This window comes from Maylandia zebra, linkage group LG12 (genome assembly GCF_041146795.1).
Source record: "Maylandia zebra isolate NMK-2024a linkage group LG12, Mzebra_GT3a, whole genome shotgun sequence".
In the NCBI taxonomy this organism is placed as follows: domain Eukaryota; kingdom Metazoa; phylum Chordata; class Actinopteri; order Cichliformes; family Cichlidae; genus Maylandia; species Maylandia zebra.
This window is the reverse complement of record NC_135178.1, coordinates 12668888-12687986: the sequence shown is the minus strand read 5'-3', so window position 1 is coordinate 12687986 and position 19099 is coordinate 12668888. Positions and strand designations below refer to the sequence as shown.

The following is a 19099-nucleotide window of genomic DNA, read 5'->3' as shown; positions in this document are numbered from 1 at the left end:
TTATTATTTAAATATTCAGGGCTACCGATATAAAGCGGTCATAAAAATCTTCAGAATTAAAGCTTAGATGAGGAACATCAGTTTTGTAACATTATAGGGAATTTTTCCCTGGTATAGCATCAAAACTGCAGTATATTATTTTGGTTTAATATATATTTTGAATTTATAACGAAATTATCTGTATGATAAAAAGAAAAAGACGAAAGATTAAACAGCTCAAAGTCAGAATTCCATTATCATCTTTAATATTCCCACTCCTGAAGACCTTCTATGACTCTGTTGTGGCTTCTGCTATCTTTTATGGTGTGGTCTGCTGGGGCGGCAGCATCTCTGCTGGGGACAGGAAGAGACTGAACAGGGTGATCCGAAGGGCCAGCTCTGTTCTAGGATGCCCTCTGGACCCAGTGGAGGTGGTGAGTGACAGGAGAACGGCGGCTAAGCTGTCATCCCTGATGGACAACATCTCCCACCCCATGCAGCAGACTGTGACAGCACTGAGCAGCTCCTTCAGTGGGAGACTGCGGCACCCACGGTGTGGGACGGAGAGATTTCGCAGGTCTTTCCTCCCCACTGCTGTCAGACTCCATAATAAAGACTTTAACTGATCAAGCACACACATCCATACATATGCAATAATACTAAGTGCAATAATCCTTTCTGTCATCGTTGTATTTTTACTCAGTTGTATATAGTATTTGTATTTGTATTCTATTTTTATCTTATTGTATATTTATTTTATTTTATTCTACTGTATATAGTATTTTATTTTATTCTATTCTGTACAGTTGTGTACTGTATTTATTCTTATTGTATTCTAATTTTTGCCTCATAACTTTTGCACTGTCCACTTCCTGCTGTGACAAAACAAATTTCCCACGTGTGGGACTAATAAAGGTTATCTTATCTTATCTTATCTTATTCAGTACCTTTGTAGGAGTTATATTTAAACACCAAGCTGTCAGTGCTTGCTTGTAAAAATCGAGCAACCTTATAATGATTTTATCAACCGCATTTTCATCTAGAGTCACAATCGCTCATGCAACCCACCATTTTAGATTACGTCATATTTTTGCTTCCTCGGATTCAGAACGGGATCCGGGTTACACAGCAGGCTGCCGCGGTCGCCATGTTGCTGAATGAAATTAACTTAGCTTCAAAACAGTGAATAGCAGCTATCAATATCAAGATTTTATTTTTCGCAGAATAGCCCGTGTTGCAGTATGTGACCTATTGTAAATATGACTTAGGATTTACGAAACTACTACAGAATCCCCATTCCCTGTAAGTAACGCCGTTGAAGTAATAACTGTGTTTATTCATTGGTAGCTGGCCTGTTAGCAAAAACAAGCTAGTCAATAGCATCGGCTAGCACGGGTTATTGTAATTACTCAAAAGCCATACACAGTGTTATTGTAAATGTTACAGGTTAATTTTTACATTCCATATTACTCTATTTATATATATTTGGATCATCCATTCACCTAGACCTGATTGTTCCGATACCTGCATTTATTATTTTTCATCGCAGCTAACCTAAGCTAACGTTACGCCCCGGAGAAATTGTAGGCGGGTGAAGCTAACATGTTAACAAGCGCTGTAAATATAACACCGTATCAAGAAACGACTGCTCTACGGCTGTCGACTGGAAATGTTGGTTGTAAATGTAATGTTGTTCTTACGGTGTTGAAACGACTGGGTTTCACTAACTCGTAAATTTCTCAACGCTGTTATCAAGACGTCGTTGTCAAACGACGTTGGCGACACCTCGGTACCGTTAAAGTACATCAGCTTTGTTTTAAATGGTCGTTAGCTTTGGCGGAATCAGTATCAAACCAAATAAGCCATATCGTTTTTACCACAGGACAATGTGTATATGCTAGCTGGCGTTCACCTGTAGGTGCAAACAGATGTAAAAAATAAACAAAAGCTGTACGTCGGTAAAGATGCTCTGATAAGACCTCCACCTGAATAATTAAGGGGTGTATGTAGGTAACAGTCCATGTCTTTCTTGCACACGATATCAAACTTTAATGACATTCGAGATAAGATTTACTGATGGCAGTGACTGATTTTTGTCTGTGTCATTACTTGTGTGCTTGTTAAATGTTCAAAAATAGTGTATGGAGAAGCTAAAAGACTGATTATTTATAACTAGACACAGTGAAACAAAAGAAAAACGGCAACCCTGGAAGACATTACGTGGTTATTGCTACCAGGGTCTCCAGTTTATCACAGGAAATGGGTATTACAGAGACAATCCTTGGTCCTGATTTATGTCATTTCACGTGAAGTTGTTGATATGTTGACATGTTATGGTTAATTTTCAGATATTTTCCTCCCAGATGACGAGCAAACTTTATTTCTGCATCACATATAGTCATTAAAAAGTAAAAATAAATAAAAATCATTTTTACTCTCCTTTGTTCTTTTCACAGATTATTGTGTTTAAAGATTGTAACCGTATCACGCAATGCACCATGGAAGTGGATCACAGAATATGCAACGACCGCTTCAGAGACCCAAGTCTGTCAGCGGGTCAGAAACAGAGGAGCAGCAGTCGCAGCCGACCATGGCAACTACACAGCAGCAAGCTACAGTTAACCATCCTCAATCACCTGTGACCCCTTTTTCCTCTGCTGCCAGTCCTTCAGCTCCTCAGTCACCCAATTATCAGATAATCATGAGTCGTAGTCCAGCTGCTGGCCCGAACATGAACATAACATTACAAAATGTGGGACAGATGGTTACTGCTAACCAACAAATAACCCTAACCACACTTCCCATCCAGAACCCCGCATCCCCAGGATTCCAGCATACGACACCTCAGTGGAGGTTTGAGCATACTCCACCCTCCTACATCCAGGTCACCTCACCTGTGCCCCAGCCCATTCAACCTCAAAGTCCTACCCAGCATAGTCCAGCCTCTCTGCAAGGTGTGACGAGGCCAACAGCTCCTGCAGCAGCATTGGGTGTGCACGGACAGAGTCCGACACGTTTTGTTGACGCTGGCATGTTAGTGAGGCAAATCAGTTTAGGGAGTCAATCAGGCAGTGGTCACTTTGTTTACCAAGAGGGAACAGGACTGGCCCAGATTGCCCCAGCCACACCTGGTCAGGTACAGCTGGCCTCTCCAGGAGCGCCAGGGTCTGTGAGGGAACGACGGCTTTCTCAGCCTCATTCACAGACTGGCGGCACCATCCACCACCATGCACCTCAAAGTCCAGTGGCCACCACTCACTCAGCTCTGGGCAGCCCTGGTCATATCACCACCTCAAACCTACCTCCCCAGATCAGCAGTATCATTCAAGGACAGCTTAGAAACCCTTTGATATTTGAGAAGCCTCAACAAGGTGTGGTTTCTGGAGTAGGAACCACAGCCACATCATTCAGTATACCTTCCTCTATACCACCCTCTAGCCCATCCCTCACCAGTCCATCTCAAGGGATCCCCAGCAATTCTCTTGCACCCACCAGCATGACTGTGGGCACTGTAAAGAAGCAAGCTGCCAAGAAATTAGAGGAAATTGCTCCTTCCACACCAGAGATTGCTCAGCTGAGAAAACAGTGCTTGGAGCACCACACCAAGAAGATGGAGAATCTGAAAGAAGTGTTCAAAGAATATCTGATTGAACTTTTCTTCCTGCAGCACCTCCAAGGGAACATGATGGACTATCTAGCTTTTAAGAAGAAGCCTTGTGTTCCCTTGTATACTTACTTGAGACAGAGTGACTTGGACCTTGAAGACGAAGAGGAGGAAGAAGAACAGTCTGAGGTTATTAATGATGAGGTATTACATCAGCTGGCTCTTGGTCTGAGATCAAATGTGTATTTCTTTCCTGTCATTCTGTTGAATTTTGTTCCTCTTTCAATTTGGTGTCTTTTTTCAGGTAAAGGTTGTTACTGGAAAGGATGGCCAGGCAGTGACACCAGTTGCCATAGCAACACAGCTTCCTCCCAATGTTTCTGCAGCTTTCTCTACCCAACAGCAGTTTCAGGTGATAGAGGAGGCACTTATTTTAAACATTTATTTTAATGAAATTATCTATAATGCCCTTAAAGTCTCTTGAAAATATCTCACTAATTTCATGAGAGGCTGTTTTTGCAGGGACACCAAGGAGCTACTTCTGGCACCATTACAAACCCTGGAGACATTGATGCATTTAAAAGGCAACAGGCTATGGTGCAGGCAGGTAGGGCAAAGATCGTAAACTCCTGTTTTATGTTGCTTTGTTTTCTCCCCGTTTGCTTTGTTTTCTGTTTGTTTTCTTTTCTCCCTCTAATTGCTTCTGCTTTTAGATATTTGGCATCCTCTACTAGCGCTCTGTGTTGAAGTCTTAAACCGAGGAAGGAGAGGTGACCTGTACGGTCTTCAGAAGGTCATTGCTGTGTGCCGAGTGCTTTTTTTTGCGTTATGAGGGTATTGTGTGTTTTAAATCCCAGATCAGGCTAAGAGGCCCCGGATTGACGTTGGTCGCCATGGGCTGATTTTCCAGCATCCTGGTGTAGCTCCTTTAGGATCACCTGGCGTTCCACTCCAGCAGCTTATGCCAACTGCGCAAGGTAGGAGTGCTTCTACCAGGCCGTTCTGTGTTCTGTTCGATGCTGCTGGACCTATGGCCTTTGCTCATACTAAGGAGATGTTAAAAAGGGAATCACAACATTCATCTTCTACAAACAAACTCCAAGCAGCATCAACAAACAGATCTTCCATCTGCTGGATTTCTCAGCAGTCCTCAGGAAGTTCAGGCTTAAGCTCTCTCTGTCAGGATAAATGGGGAAGAAGACAATCCAAGTCTGAAGAATGAATAGCCACTCAATGGGAAGATGCCATGTCTTATGATTTTCTTTTTTTGTTTTAACTATTGATCACCTGTCGTCATCCATCTCTTCTTTTCTGAAGTTTGTTCCTGTTTGTCGTCTTTATTTGGAAAGACCTTCCCGTGCTGATGGATTTTCATCTTATCTGGCGGTGGATCACAGAAAGTGGGAAGCCTGTGGGAATGAATTCACTTTCCAATGGGTTTTGCTTGATCTCCCATTTTATGAATCCACATGTCATGCTTCCCTTTGGTTTCCCATCGTCATTCCCTCACACGCCCCTCTTCAATTGTCCGTCTTTGCGTGAGCCATCAACAGGAACTCAGAATCATCAGTCTTCAAGACTTTTTATTTATCTCATGTCCACTTTTAGTTTATTTCCTTCCATGTTTTTTCATGACATTTTGTTCTGACTTGGCTTCTTTCCCTCAGTCTAAGTAGGAGGGGAATCATTTGGAGGAGTTGTGTTCACGGCACAGGTGTTTGCGATTGTGGTGGTGTGGGTGTGTCAGGGCCAGGTGTTGATGGCGTCTAGGCAAGGTGGTGTGACGTGCAGGGAGGTAAGGCAGGTGATGCTTTAGTGTGCACAGCTCCGCTCAGGCCTGCTATCTGCAAGACCCCATGTCTGTCCTTTTGCTCACCTCTGTGCTTTGTCGCTATGTGAGGCATCCAGATGCCTTGGTTACGGCTAGAATGACATTGCTTCATGCATGCCAAACATACAGTGTTTTTGTGAGTGTCTGCTTTAGTTCTTTCCCCTTACTTCTCCCTGTCTCTTTGTTTTTTGAAGTTCTTTTTTTCATGTTTCTTTGTTACATTTTTTTTCTTTCTAAAACCTTTCTTCTTGCATGAGTAATTTTGAATGTTTTTTAACCACATTCTCTCAACATTTGAAATGCAAGGTTTTAGTTTTGCATTAATCAAAGTAGTATTTTATTTGAGAGACATGTAGATTTTCATATTGATTTCATTTCCTCTGTAATCATTTTGCTGTATGAGTTTCATTAGTTTCTGCTCTGATCATCAGGTAGTCGTAGACTCCTGTTAAGTACAGTACATGTAGTTCATTAAGAGAAGGTTCTGAGGAGCTCTTATAGCTGAAACTCAAACAAATGTTTAATAGTTAAAAGTACAATTTTATATTCTACCTTTTAGACTCAAAATATATAACTTCTATAAGGGGGTCTCTCAAATGAATATTAAGGGAAAGCTGCCGAACACTTAACGGCATCTATTAATCTGTATTGTAGGAACACAAAGGCATTTATTTAAAAAAACAAACCAAAAAAACTGCACATTGGACAATAACATTAACAACTCATTTTTTTTACCATTTGTCTCTGTGTCACTTTCTATACTACTCTTTTATCCTATACTTTGGTTACCATGTATACAGGCGGGATGCCGCCTACTCCTCAAGCAGTCCAGATCGCAGGACAGAAGCAGAACCAGCAACAATACGACCCATCCAAAGGCCCTCCAGTGCAGAATGCAGCCAGCCTGCACACTCCGCCTCCTCAGCTGCCTGGCAGGTTGCCACAAGGTGCCCCTCCTATGACAGGCTTGCCCATGACACTCTCCCAGCAGGCTCAGTTAGTAGAGAATCCAACTCAGCCAGGGGGTCAGCTGCAGGCACAGGTGAAGGTGCAGGCAGGGGCCGCAGTCCTGACCACAGTGAACCCCCACACACAGCTCCAGGCCCAGCTGCAGCATCAGATGCAGTCAGGTCTTCATCTCCAGTTGCAGCCCCAGCAGCAACAATCCCAGGCCATTCTGCAGTCCGGACAAGCGGTCAGTTTGTGTGACGTGGTCAGCCTCCATACAAATTGACTAAAAGACGATACTGTAAACTTGATATTACCAGTGTTTTTTCTTTGCTCTACAGACAGTAGCACTTGCTCGCCCCGGAACAGAGTCAAACCAGGCAGTTCAGAGGATTATGACCAACTCGGTATCAATGACATCTGTGTCTCCTGCTCCGCTCTCTGCTCTCAACTCTGTTCCAACCCCACATACTGCAAGTCCTCTTCGTCCTGTTGGTTCTAACGTCAACCCAAGCACCCAGTCAAAAATGACTGGAACCAATGGCATATCAGCGGTCAAAATAGGTGGCTTTGGTCAAAGCACAGCCGTGCAGCCTTCACAGGAGGGTTCTCAAGATAAGCAAGTGGAACAGGCCAAATTGGTGAGTACCATAGTTTGGATACAGATGTCAGCAGTTGGTTAAAAGCGTTGCCTGGAAAAGATTTGGTGCCTTTTAATGTTGTCATTGCATGTTTTTTGTTCTTTTCAAGTTTGTCATATTCCACATCAACAATTCCTGTTGATGTCCATTATTTTAATTTTTTTGATGTTCCGTTGTTGTGCATTGTTATAAATGTATTTAGTAAGTTTTAATCTTATCAACATATAAAGTCTAATGGACCAAATGATTGCCAGGAGAGTCAAGTGCATCAGCGCATATCTGAGTTAAGGAAGGAGGGCCAGTGGTCTGCCAGTAGGCTCCCTAAGCTTGTGGAAGCCTCACGTCCAAAGTCCCACTGGGACTATCTCCTGGAGGAGATGCAGTGGATGGCAGCTGACTTTGCGCAGGAAAGGAGGTGGAAGGAAGCTGCTGCTAAGAAGGTATGACAAACGTATAATAATTAACTGAAGAAAAGAAGGGTATATCACAAATTGACACAAAAACAAAAAGGAGGAAACCGTCAGAAAGACAAACTCGTGTCTTGTGTGTCTCTGCCACAGCTCGTTCGCACATGTGCCCGTTATCATCAAGAGCAGAAGAAAAGTGAAGAGCGATCAAAGAAAGAAAGGGAAATTCATCTTCGTCACATTGCCAGCACAATCGCCCGAGAGGTGGAATTCTTCTGGTCAAACATTGAACAGGTGTGTTTGTTTATTCTTATGTATAAAGGTTTCAGGACTTATAAAGATGCCAAATATCTGTTTTGAGTGAAACCCTTTCCCCATCAGGTCGTGGAAATCAAACTCCAGTTTGAAATTTATGAGAAGAGGCTCAAAGCACTTGGCTTACAAAAAGCCAAAGGTACGTCCCATTGAGCAGGTACTGAACATGAGAGACAGAACATTTGCTCTGTATCATCAGCTTTTACTTGCTGTTGCTCCTTGTTCCAAGCTAACACATGGTAGGTTATCTGGCCTGGGACAGTTCTTTTTCTATTAAACTTGTTTTATTTGCTTTACAGTATCCGGTCAGTCAGCAGCTGAGAAGGCTGATAAGGAGGTAGGTACTGCACTGGCATACCAATTAATAATAATAATATAGAAGCACATATCGTGTCTAAGATAGTTTTACAATTATACGTTTTCTTTTGTAGCAGGTGACCACTTCAGTTAGAAAAAGAAAATCTAGTTTGTCCTTGGTTGATGAAGACAGTAAGTGTCAAATAATCAAGGTATATATGATTAAAAACAGAGTAAATAAAAAACAAGGATTTATAAAGACTGATTTTCCTTTTAGTTACAGATGAAGAGAGCACCATCGAGGAACAGGAGGACATGGAAGGGGAAACGGACCACAAAGCAGAGTTGGTTGACCTTGCCAAAGATGGTACTTACTTTAATCTTTCTCTGTACTATTCTCTATTTGCAGATTCAGGATAAAGGAAGAGAAATTTATTAGTGTGTTATTGTCTTGCTACTGCTGTGTTTATTCAGTTAAATTAATTTTTGGTGTAATCTAATGGTGCTTAAAGGGACAAGCCTTGTTAGAGACTAGGTGATTTCATAAACTCCACTGTGAGCTTTGAGACACAACACCACACACATGTCATGTGCAGGCTGTGCCTCAATTAAGAATGTTGGTTAGAAGAACTCGTAAACATAATAAACCACCCACAACTGCATACCTACCTCTTAAAATACAACTGACTGTTTTGTTTTATTGACGGCACAGAGATCGGTGAATTTAAAGTTTGACCCACCATGGCAATAAACTGTTACAGAAATTTTGAAACAGCTTAGGTAGTCTACAGGCTAAGAGATAGTTATGTCAGGTGATTATATGGCAAATATGATTAGACTATTAATTTAATATTCCACTTTTCACAAATTATGCATCCAGTTCTACAGATAAGCATCACCTCTTGCTGAAGCTCCATAGTAATAGTATTGAATTTTCATCATTTTTCCACCTCTTGCATGAGTTGAATTGATTTCAGAAGATGAAACAGTATATGGTGGATCTTGATTGGCCACAGGATGGTGCTGAAATACATTGGCAGTTATATAGATGATTAAATTACTAACGCGCAGAATTATACATTTTTGAGTTTTTTGCTACTTAGTTAATTAAAACCAGCAATTATGAAGATTAATTATCTTTGTTTCATTTTTTTTAAAAACGTTTTTGTGTTCGTCTTGCAGCTGAGATGCCCCTTGATGCTTTGATGAAGCAATATGCCGGTGCCTATACTGACACCTTTGATTGGCCACAGCCTGGTTCTCACAGTGATGAGGATGAAATGGAAGAGACTGAAGGCAAGTTTGTAATTATAAAGTTCAACTGTGCAGATAATTTTTTGGGGGGGGGGGTTTTCCCGGCCATTTGTGAATGATGAGATTCCAACATACCTCCACTTAATTTTTATTTTCTAGAAATAGAATGTGCTATCAGTCCACCGGAGGCTGTGCTGATTGACTCCCTTCTGAGTGTGGACCAGTACCGCGGTGCTGACAAAGCCGCTTCCTCTGACTCTGATGGGAAACCCTGCAAAGACATAGCCGAAGTAGCTGCAGCCACAGAGCTCATCCTGCCCAAGGGCAGCTTCAGAACCACTTCATCTGTGAGACACATTCAGATACTCACAGTCACGCATTTAAACAAAAGAACATGTTTGTTTTGGTTTGTAGTTTTTTTCAAACAAATTTTTTTATTCTCTCTTTTTTTTACTAGACCCGCAGCCCAGCTCCTTTTCTATTGCATGGGTTTCTGCGTGAGTATCAGCAGATTGGTGTGGACTGGCTTGTCAGCCTTTACAAGAAGCACCTCAATGGCATCTTAGCTGATGAGACGGGCCTTGGCAAGACTGTACAGACAGTTGCTTACATGGCCCACTTGGCTGGGCAAGAGGGTATGTTGGTGTTTGGTATTCTTTTTGTTTTACAATATTGAACCTTTTTCCTGTATTTATAAATTTTGACTGGGATAAAGACAACTGTGTTTTCACCACAGGCATCTGGGGGCCCCATCTCGTTGTGGTAAGAACATGCAAGTTGTTAAGTTGGGAGGTGGAGTTCAAGCGTTGGTGTCCTGGCCTTAAGATCCTCTTGTACCTTGGCAACAGAAGGGAACGGCGGTCTAAAAGAAGGGTAATTTCTTGTGTATTTAAATACAAAAATATCATTGATATGATATTAAAAAGTGCTTTGAGGTGACTGTTGTGATTCAGTGCTATATAAATAAAATTAAAGTGAACTGAAGAAAAAGTGTTTTTTAAGTTACCTGGTGTATATGGTTTTTGATCTGCAGTGGTGGGGGGAAGCCAACAGCTTCCATGTATGTGTTACATCCTACAAGCTGCTGATGAAAGACCAGAGTCATTTTCTAAAGAGAAGGTGGAGGCACCTAGTCCTGGATGAGGTGCAGCTCATCAAAAACATGACGGAGAAACATTGGGAAACAGTTTTTGCTCTCAGAAGGTAAGCTTCTAAAATGTTATTATTTCTAGTCAATGTGCATGTTGTTTTGGGTGAATTGCCTGATGAGATAAATTCAATGTGAGAAACTTTAAGGCTGTCTCTATGAAATTGCCCTAATTTTTTACTGGATCGTTAAAAAATTGCTCAGCTCAGAATGAATGACAGATATTTCTGTGCATTTTCTAGTGAGCAACGGATTCTCCTCATCAACACTCCTCTACAGAACACTCTTAAGGAGCTGTGGACCATGATCCACTTCCTTTTGCCAGGAATCACCAGGCCTTACTCTGATTTTCCTGTTAAGGCGGGCACAGACCAGAACCAGGATTACTGCCACAAGCTAGTCATCCGCCTACACAGGGTGGGTATACCACCAGCACTCTTCTATAAATCTGTGTTACTGTGGTGTTTTCCTTTAAATTAAATATGAAAACCCTGTTACTCGTAACTGTAGATGATTCAACCTTTCATCCTGAGGCGCTCGAAAAGGGATGTGGAGAAACAGCTTCCCAAGAAGTACGAGCACATCCTAAAATGCCGACTGTCGAACAGGCAGAAGAGCCTTTATGAGGATATCCTCACTCAATCAGGGTAAAATATTTACCCCTCTCTCACAGTTTCTTTTGACACACAGCCCAGTTTATGGTATAATAAAGTTTTGGAAAAATAGCACATCATGAACTGCAATTAGATAGTTCTTTTCATTTCTATTAGTGTGTATTATGCATCCATGGGACATCAGATTTATATTAACCTGATCTTTCTGGTTAGAAAAGATACTTTATAATTTATAATTATATTGTGTCTGTTCTTTGGAGAAAACTGTAATGTGTCAAGGGAGACAGGTTTTGCACATGTCAGTTTTCTATAATCATTTCTTCTATGTGGCTGTGTTCCCCTAGAGCTCAGGAAGCACTGAAAACGGGTCATTTTGTCAGCGTGCTGCAGGTTTTGATGCAGTTACAGCGAGTTTGTAACCATCCTGAGCTGGTGGCACCCAGAGTGTCCAGTAGCTCCTATTTCTTCTCCTCTCTCGAATATAACGTGCCATCACTGGTGCTGGGAGCAATTCAGACTGATTCGAGTAAGGTAAGTGTTTTAGTAGCGCTGCCAAACATTGTTAATGTTAATGGTACCAAGAGCAGTCAGTAAGTACCTGTAATATAAAGTCAATCCATGACAAATTTGCATAATGACTAATCTTAAAGTGACTCTACACTGTTCCACTTCTGATATTTTATCTATTCCTAATTTATTATCTCCATAGATTGCCAACCTGTCCATATTTGATCTGATCAATAATGAGAACAGACTGACCCGGTATCAGACTGAAGAGGCAGTACCCAAACTAAAGGTTACTCAGCAGCTCATAGAAGAGATCTACAACAATCCAGATCCCCCGCCAAGGCCCAAACCATGTCCAATAAAACCAATGAGGTCTGCGATATAATCTTCAAATGCTCAGATAGAATGAAATGTTCTATGTAAAGATCTTAACAAGTTTTAAAATAAAATATAACCTCAGTATTATGGCATATTTAAATCCTGTGCATTTGTTTTTCTCTGATTAGATTGTTCCAGCCAGTGCAGTATGGCACAAAACCAGAGGGCCGCTTTGCCGCCTTTGCAAATGCAGCAGGTCAGCGTCCTCCAATGAGCTCTCCTGCTACTGGCACCTCTCCATCCATCAGTCAGGCAGGCCAGACCAGGGGCAAGTCCCTGGTCACTACTTCATCAACTGCAGCCACTGCTCCTGGTAAGATCATTTCAGGGGCCCTATCCAGTATAGGACAGGAAATTAGATTCTTACATTATCTAAAGGATTCCTGGTGGTGTCCACTTCAGACTTAAATAGTACCTTTTACCTCTCATATTGTTTTTTTTTTTTCTTCACCTGTAAATAATGTGCCTAAACTAGTTTTAAGCTTGTGATGTGTGCAGTGTTATTTTGCATGATTTTGAGTGAGCCTAATGTACTGTTTAACAACTATTAATAGGTAGCCTTAGAGGCATACATTAGTGTTTGAAGCTCATTAAGAACTGTACTGCCTGCACATATTTTATGCACAGTGCTGCTATTTGAAAAAGTCAGATGCTTGTCCTTCAACTTGGTATACTTTGACTGAAAAGTTTTACTTTAAGGTTTCATATATTTAAATTTGTACTTCCATGCAGCAGTGGTGGGTTGGCAATATTGTTTTCCCCTGATATCAGCACAACCTTTATGGCAAGGCTGAATATAACACTCACTACTGGTTTCTGTCCTCAGTGACGACTGAGGATTAAGGAAAAGTCATTATATTTTAACAGAGGATGCAATGACAGCAATGGTAGACAAGTCCAATAAAGAGATGGAGGCAAAAGTCAAACATTGCAGACTTGGCTGTTACTGACTACACTTTCACAGATTGAGCTGACAGTTTAAACACACACATTTCCCATCACACCAGCTTTTACCATAGTGGTACACAAAATTCACAGATCAATAGTCATCTCAGTTTTTCAGTTATTTCAGACCAATGAATAGATGCAATGATACATTGACATATTTTTCATTCATATTTAAAAACAAGTTTCAGGTTCACATTCAGGTTTCTCTATTTAACTATAATTTCTAGTTTAATAATTAATTACCTTAGACACTGTCATACTGTCAACAACGCTGCCAAAAATAAAATATTAGATAAATAAAAATATCCATTAAGAGAAGTACACCATATGTATAATTGCAAATACATAAAGAGTGCAAATACATACGTTTAACAACATTCATTGACATTGCACACCATCTTCCATCTTTCAGTGCAAACACTGACAAGAGCTTGTGAAGTGTCAGATAGTTGCAGATGGAAGTTACGCCCGACTGTTCCCATTTCTGTCTTCTGGATCACTGGACATGCCCAAGTGTATCCATTCTTCCCGTACTGAGTAGTTGGGACCAATGCACATATTTTAAGTAAAAATGTTTGCAGTTATTATCATTGACATCAGTAACAGTCCTAATAGTCGTAGCTCAGTTGGCCCACCACTGCTGAAGGAATTTATGGAAAAACTGTTTGATCATACTGATTTGACTAAATATTGGGTTACCCCTAACATGGAGTCCCATACCCCATTGCCTTGTACTTTACAGTGGTTGGAGCAGCAGCTCAGAGAGCCCAGGCTACAACTCCTGTCAGCAGCAGCAACAGCACTGCAGCCTCCACTGTAGCCTCCTCTGGGAATAGTGGCATTGGACAGCATGTGTTGGGGGCTTCCCCTGTGGCCTTAGGCCAGAGCTTAGCTGGCACAGTTGTGGGATCTGTTGCTCCCAACAGCCAGCCTGGATTAACACAGGTCCCCAGGTCGACTTTAGCCCCCAGCCATGCCATCCAGCCCAGCTTAGTATCCCAGAGGCTGGTTCTTACATCCCAGGCCCAGGCACGGTTGCCTAGTAAGTGGCCTGCCCTCCCCCTCTGTCTCAGCATTTCCCCTCCACCTCTGGCACTACAGTACTGGCTGCTCTTCACTGAAGCCTTTACTCGAGGCACTGCTGATATGTGTTCACTCAGGAATTCTGGTTAAATATCTTGTATTGATTATGGTGGGGGGGGAAAGTCCTCTAAAATTAGATCTGCAGCCATATCAGCAGCATCTCCACAGCCATAGCATTCCCCAGTTTCTTTCTTAAAACCTGCATGTACACTATGAATGTACACCACTGCACTATTTAACTTATGTTAAATCCTTGCACTTCCTTATAATATTTTTTTCTTCCACGTACTAATATTCTTTTGTCTCTTGCATCAGCCCAGCTGCAGGAAGAACTCCCAAAGCTTTGTTTCTGTTTTTGCTGTCTCTTTTATTGTTATTATTTTAGTCTGAGCTTCAGCATGAATACTAAGCATGTGAAAATGGCCCCACAGTCAAGACCTGAGAAACTGCAGTATTTAAATATATTTTTTAAAAATGAGAAAAATTTAATAAAACTAATTTATTTATATAAGTCTTAAATGGTTTCAGAAAACTTTTCAGAGTTTTCAGAAACCATTTGAATTTGGTTATTTTTCAAGTAAATTTTAGGTATGATTTTATCCTAGGATGTGTAAAAATCCTAATGTGTGCAGAAGTCAGATAAACTTCACTTAAGGATTCATGCTCCACCCCCCACAAGTAGAAAAGTCACTAGTTCGAACACCAGGCATTCAAGATAAAATCCGTGTGTCCATAAAGTGAAAATGTATCCCATCAACACCATGGCAAAGAAGGCCCTTAATCACAAGGGCGTCATTGGAGCTTCTTGATGGCCAAGACAGCAGACTGTACTGGTTATACTGGTCAGATTACAAAGGGTTTCATTCTCAGTGAATCTACTTTGAGTTTGTAGTACTTGTTTGGGGTAGACAAACATCCAAACACAACAACAAAGAAGAGGCTAAGCTGGGGGCTGTAAATCCATTGATCTCTTCTTGGAATTGGTTAAAATCAGCAGAGAAAATATATAAATGTAGCTAAGTATCTAAGACATGCTTTTAAGCCCCTTTTCCATTAGTATCTCCTTGGATCGACTCAGATCAACTCTACTTGGATTGACTGGTTTTCTATTACAGTTTAGTAACTCCTAATGTGCCTGGTGTGTGTCAGAGCATCCCACAACGTACTGACTGACCAGCCAATCGATCACATGCAGTCTGACGATGTCACATTTTACTACCTGTTCGGATCGCTTGGAACCCCGGACAAGCAGGTACTAAAAACGCACCTGGTCCCAGATACTTGGACCTAATGAAAAACCCTGAAAACCGTGGTGAACCGTGCTGAGTTGTTTGGAGTACGTACTAGTGATAGTAAAGGAAAAGAGGCTTTAGTAATCCACTCTTACAGTTTAACCACATCAAACGGATCTGCTATGGCTTTTGAGAGCGCTCTCCATCACCATCATCAAATAAAGAAATCTCTTTTTGGCAAATGCTGTTCCATTCTTGAGCAGATATTTATTATCAAGGTGCAGCAAAACTGTTCTGATGACACATGGTGGCCCAGTGTAACCCTAACCCTTAGACACTTTGTGTGTCCCTCCCTCCCCCCCTCCTCTTAATTAGTCACTTTTGAGTTTCAGGCTCCCTGTCTCACCTGAGGACTGTCCTTAGGCATTTTCTTCCCCTTCTGTTGCAGAGAGGAGCTGTGCTCGTTCCACTGATTAATCCACCCTGGTTCTGCATGTCTTGTCTTTTTTTTTCTTCACCCTTTAACTAACTCAGTATATTGCTTTGGAACCATAAAAAGACTTTTTAGTGCTATCTGTGTTAAAGTTTTTTTTTTTCTGTTAAAGGTGGAGATGTGGTGAAGATTGCCCAGCTGGCTAACATAGCAGGCAGTCAGAATCGAATCTCCCAGCCAGAGACCCCTGTTACTCTGCAGTTTCAGGGCAACAAGTTCACTTTGTCCCCAAGTCAGCTCCGTCAGCTCACCACTGGACAGCCCTTGCAGCTCCAAGGTACACTTGGTAATGTATATCCCATCGTCACACTTTCTTTCCTCTCCACATATTTTTCTTCGTTCCTTGTTTTGTGTCCAACTGACTCATCCATGTAATTCTGTTGCTTTTATTTGTTGTCAGCAAAAGGTTTTTGTAAATTTTAAGACATTATTATAATATTCTGGATGTTCCAATGTGTAAAACTCTTACCATATATTTACAACGTCCTTGGTCTGGTTCTGGTGCCTGACCTATGCCTTCACCTGTCAGACTCAACTAAGTCTGAAAAAAAGTCAGTTAGCAATTTAATATGTCTTGAATACAACTGCATTGAAATTTGTTTATTCGACTTTTGCTTTAATTCCTGTTTATGTCATCATTAAATCCTTCATTCAAAAACCACGACAGTTCTTTTAATTCTAGAATTTAGATTTTCACATTTCATGCCTGTGTTATTTTCTGAGTATGCGCCACTTAATTGGTTGCTTAATGTCTCATGCATTCAGGCAACATCCTGCAGATTGTGTCAGCTCCAGGGCAGCAGATTATTAGGCCCCAGGGATCCATGGTAATGCAGACAATGCCTCAAGCTGTTCCTGCCTCCAGTGCCTCAGCTACCCCTGCAGTGTCAACAGCTCAGCAAGGTGACTTGGAAACAGTGAAGACTCTGCATTATTGTTTCTACCTCTTAATCGGTTATTTTGAAAACAGCTGACATTATAATTACATCTGCCATTATAGTTCTGACAGTTGTGTGACATAATATGCCAGTAGGGCTGCCACAAACGATTATTTTGATTGTTGACTAGTCACAGATTATTTTTGCGATTAGTCGACTAATCAGATCATGCATCCATTGGACGTACAACGTACAGCTTATTGCACCAGCGTGCGTCTCCGAAAACGTCGGAGCGCTTTTGAAAATATGTGGTGTCCTGATAAACTGAGTAGATATTTGAAGTTTACACGGCTACATTCTCGCCTGAAAATATGTTAAACGTTTATTTTGTGACCCAGAAAGAATAATAAGAGTAATATTAAAACTAATTAGCTGTCGCCATTGTTGGAAACTGAGCAGGGTCGCGCTATGAATTCTGGGATAGGTTGGGCCACGAAGTATACACCCAACCCATCCTTCAAATCTGGGAAAATGAAGCGCGCATTTGTCGGCTGCATTTGTCGGAGTCTTTGAATCTGGACAATTTTCGTTGTGTCACTGTAACGTAATCGGCCTACTAATGCAGGCACAGGAGGATGTGGTTCCTGAATTTGGACACAGCTACGATACCGGACACTGCTTCTTCTTCTTTGGGGTTTAACGGCAGCTGGCATCCTTGTACATGCAGTGCTGCCATCTTCTGTTTCAGTCTGTTATTACACTCTTAAATACTACTACTTATTCCTGCGTCCTTTGGGATCTTACAACGCTTCAAACAACGCGTCGACTATTAAATTAGTCGTTGACGACCGTAATCGTGACTAGTCAACTAATCGTGGCAGCTCTATATGCGAGCTTGGGCATATAATTGCACCTCTTGTCCTCCTTTCCTTCTGTTGACACTGTGGGTTTTTTTTTTGTTTTGTTTTTGTTTTTAAGCGGTGAGTACAAATACAAATGCCACGTCAGCCCCCATCAAGCCGCCTCCTGCAGCTCACACTGGTTCTCAGGTCAGCACATCACTTTGCAGAAAAATCCTATTTATAATTTCAGTTTTCTGTTTCATCAAATAATTTTAGTCTAGTCACATTACAGGAAGATCAGTTCTGATTGTACCATCTGTCACTGTGATACTCAGGAGTCGTCAGAAGAAAAGACTCAACTAATGAAAGAGCGATTGAGCCGTCTCTTCGAAGCAAATGAGCAGCGCTGCAGCCGCAGAGTGTTGTATGGGTCAGACCTGCTACAGGCATGCACTTTAGGTTCAGAGCCCGGTCACTCTGCCCTGACTGCTGGAGGCTGGAGCTGGGTGGGCAGAGAGAGCTGTATCAGAGCCCAGAGAACCTGCGTGGCTACCACCTCTGCATTGAAGTCCTCTCTGCACTCTGTGGACGACTGTCTGGAGGCTGCCAGCAGCCTTTTCAAAAGGTACTTGAGATTTGTTTGTTCTGTGTTGTTATAAATCCATTCCATGAATATTTTACAGCGTGTCCTAATATTTTCTTAAATTGTATTATAGCTACAAAGGTAAAAGAAATGACCAGCTAAGATTTTATTGTTGTATTGCAAATCAGTTTTTAATTTTTCCTCTTTTAATCCAAATATCTAATGAACATCTATGCTTATATGTGCTGCCTTTTAGACTGGTATGCATGGTGCCTCCAGCTGTGGCTTCAGCTCCTCACCTGTATGCAGCCGATCCCCCAGTTCCCTTCAGACTTGAGCAGAAGTCCCTTCGCCGTCGGCTTCAGGAGGCCTCTCTCCCTCACAGCGCAGACATCCACTTAGCATCCACACATCTCTTCTGTTGTCCTGACTTGCAGTTAATGCAAATGGACTCAGGTTAGTCCATGTAACACACCATTAAAACAAACAACTCTGACCTCTGATTTTGTTCATCAAAGGTGAAGAAGCACCTTGTTTTAGGCTGTAACTCAAGAACTGGTGCTAGTTTTTACAAGACTTCACAAGTTATTAGTATTCAACAAAACAAAAGTGCTAAATATTTATTTATATTCAATAATTTTGACTTTCACCATTATCATTTAAAATCAGCAAAAGATGAAACCTGCAGCTCTCTCTCCCTTTTTCATTGACTCTATGTTCACTTCCCTGTTGTTTCTCTTCAGTCTGTGGATTGCTTCATTGAGGGGAAAATGTAATTGGGGCCAAAAGTTTGACATATAACCACAAAAGCTGAGAAACCAACATGACAATTAAGAGAAATGTATTCTGTCTTTCTGTTCCTCACCCTCCAATCACATCTCTGCACCTACACATGCATTACTGTGTGACCGGAGTTATTGATGTTGACTAGAAGTAAAATACAAGAGTAGACAAACAAGAAATCCAGTCACTTCAGTCATAAACTTGAGAACAAAAGAATGGATACATAGAATATTAAACATGTTAATGCCCTATTAAACATAGGGCATTAACACATTTGATTGTAAAAAGAGGTACCAGAGCCATATAACTAGGTGTCAGTGACCTGTGATGACTGT

The 19099-nt window shown here is 41.4% G+C and overlaps 1 protein-coding gene across 5 annotated transcripts in view; it reads left to right on the top strand.

Annotated features, from left to right (window-relative positions):
* Positions 1-1093: 1093 nt before the first annotated feature.
* ep400 (E1A binding protein p400) overlaps positions 1094-19099 on the top strand; it is a 27825-nt gene continuing 9819 nt past the window's right edge. For 2 of the 5 annotated variants that reach the window (XM_012917293.4, XM_012917292.4), the window contains exons 1-29: positions 1094-1281; positions 2436-3787; positions 3888-3995; positions 4106-4190; positions 4441-4560; positions 6215-6609; positions 6704-7003; positions 7258-7443; positions 7564-7704; positions 7792-7864; positions 8025-8062; positions 8157-8214; positions 8300-8389; positions 9205-9318; positions 9436-9623; positions 9734-9911; positions 10013-10149; positions 10310-10479; positions 10666-10840; positions 10934-11070; positions 11382-11568; positions 11747-11916; positions 12051-12235; positions 13613-13912; positions 15791-15964; positions 16444-16581; positions 17535-17605; positions 17734-18023; positions 18238-18437. In XM_012917293.4, the coding sequence (XP_012772747.3) occupies positions 2471-3787; positions 3888-3995; positions 4106-4190; positions 4441-4560; positions 6215-6609; positions 6704-7003; positions 7258-7443; positions 7564-7704; positions 7792-7864; positions 8025-8062; positions 8157-8214; positions 8300-8389; positions 9205-9318; positions 9436-9623; positions 9734-9911; positions 10013-10149; positions 10310-10479; positions 10666-10840; positions 10934-11070; positions 11382-11568; positions 11747-11916; positions 12051-12235; positions 13613-13912; positions 15791-15964; positions 16444-16581; positions 17535-17605; positions 17734-18023; positions 18238-18437 (5725 nt within the window). In that variant the 5' untranslated portion in view covers positions 1094-1281; positions 2436-2470. The remainder of the gene's footprint in view (positions 1282-2435; positions 3788-3887; positions 3996-4105; positions 4191-4440; positions 4561-6214; positions 6610-6703; positions 7004-7257; positions 7444-7563; positions 7705-7791; positions 7865-8024; positions 8063-8156; positions 8215-8299; positions 8390-9204; positions 9319-9435; positions 9624-9733; positions 9912-10012; positions 10150-10309; positions 10480-10665; positions 10841-10933; positions 11071-11381; positions 11569-11746; positions 11917-12050; positions 12236-13612; positions 13913-15790; positions 15965-16443; positions 16582-17534; positions 17606-17733; positions 18024-18237; positions 18438-19099) is intronic. The other 3 variants (XM_012917295.4, XM_012917296.4, XM_012917297.4) reach the window with 3 other exon arrangements.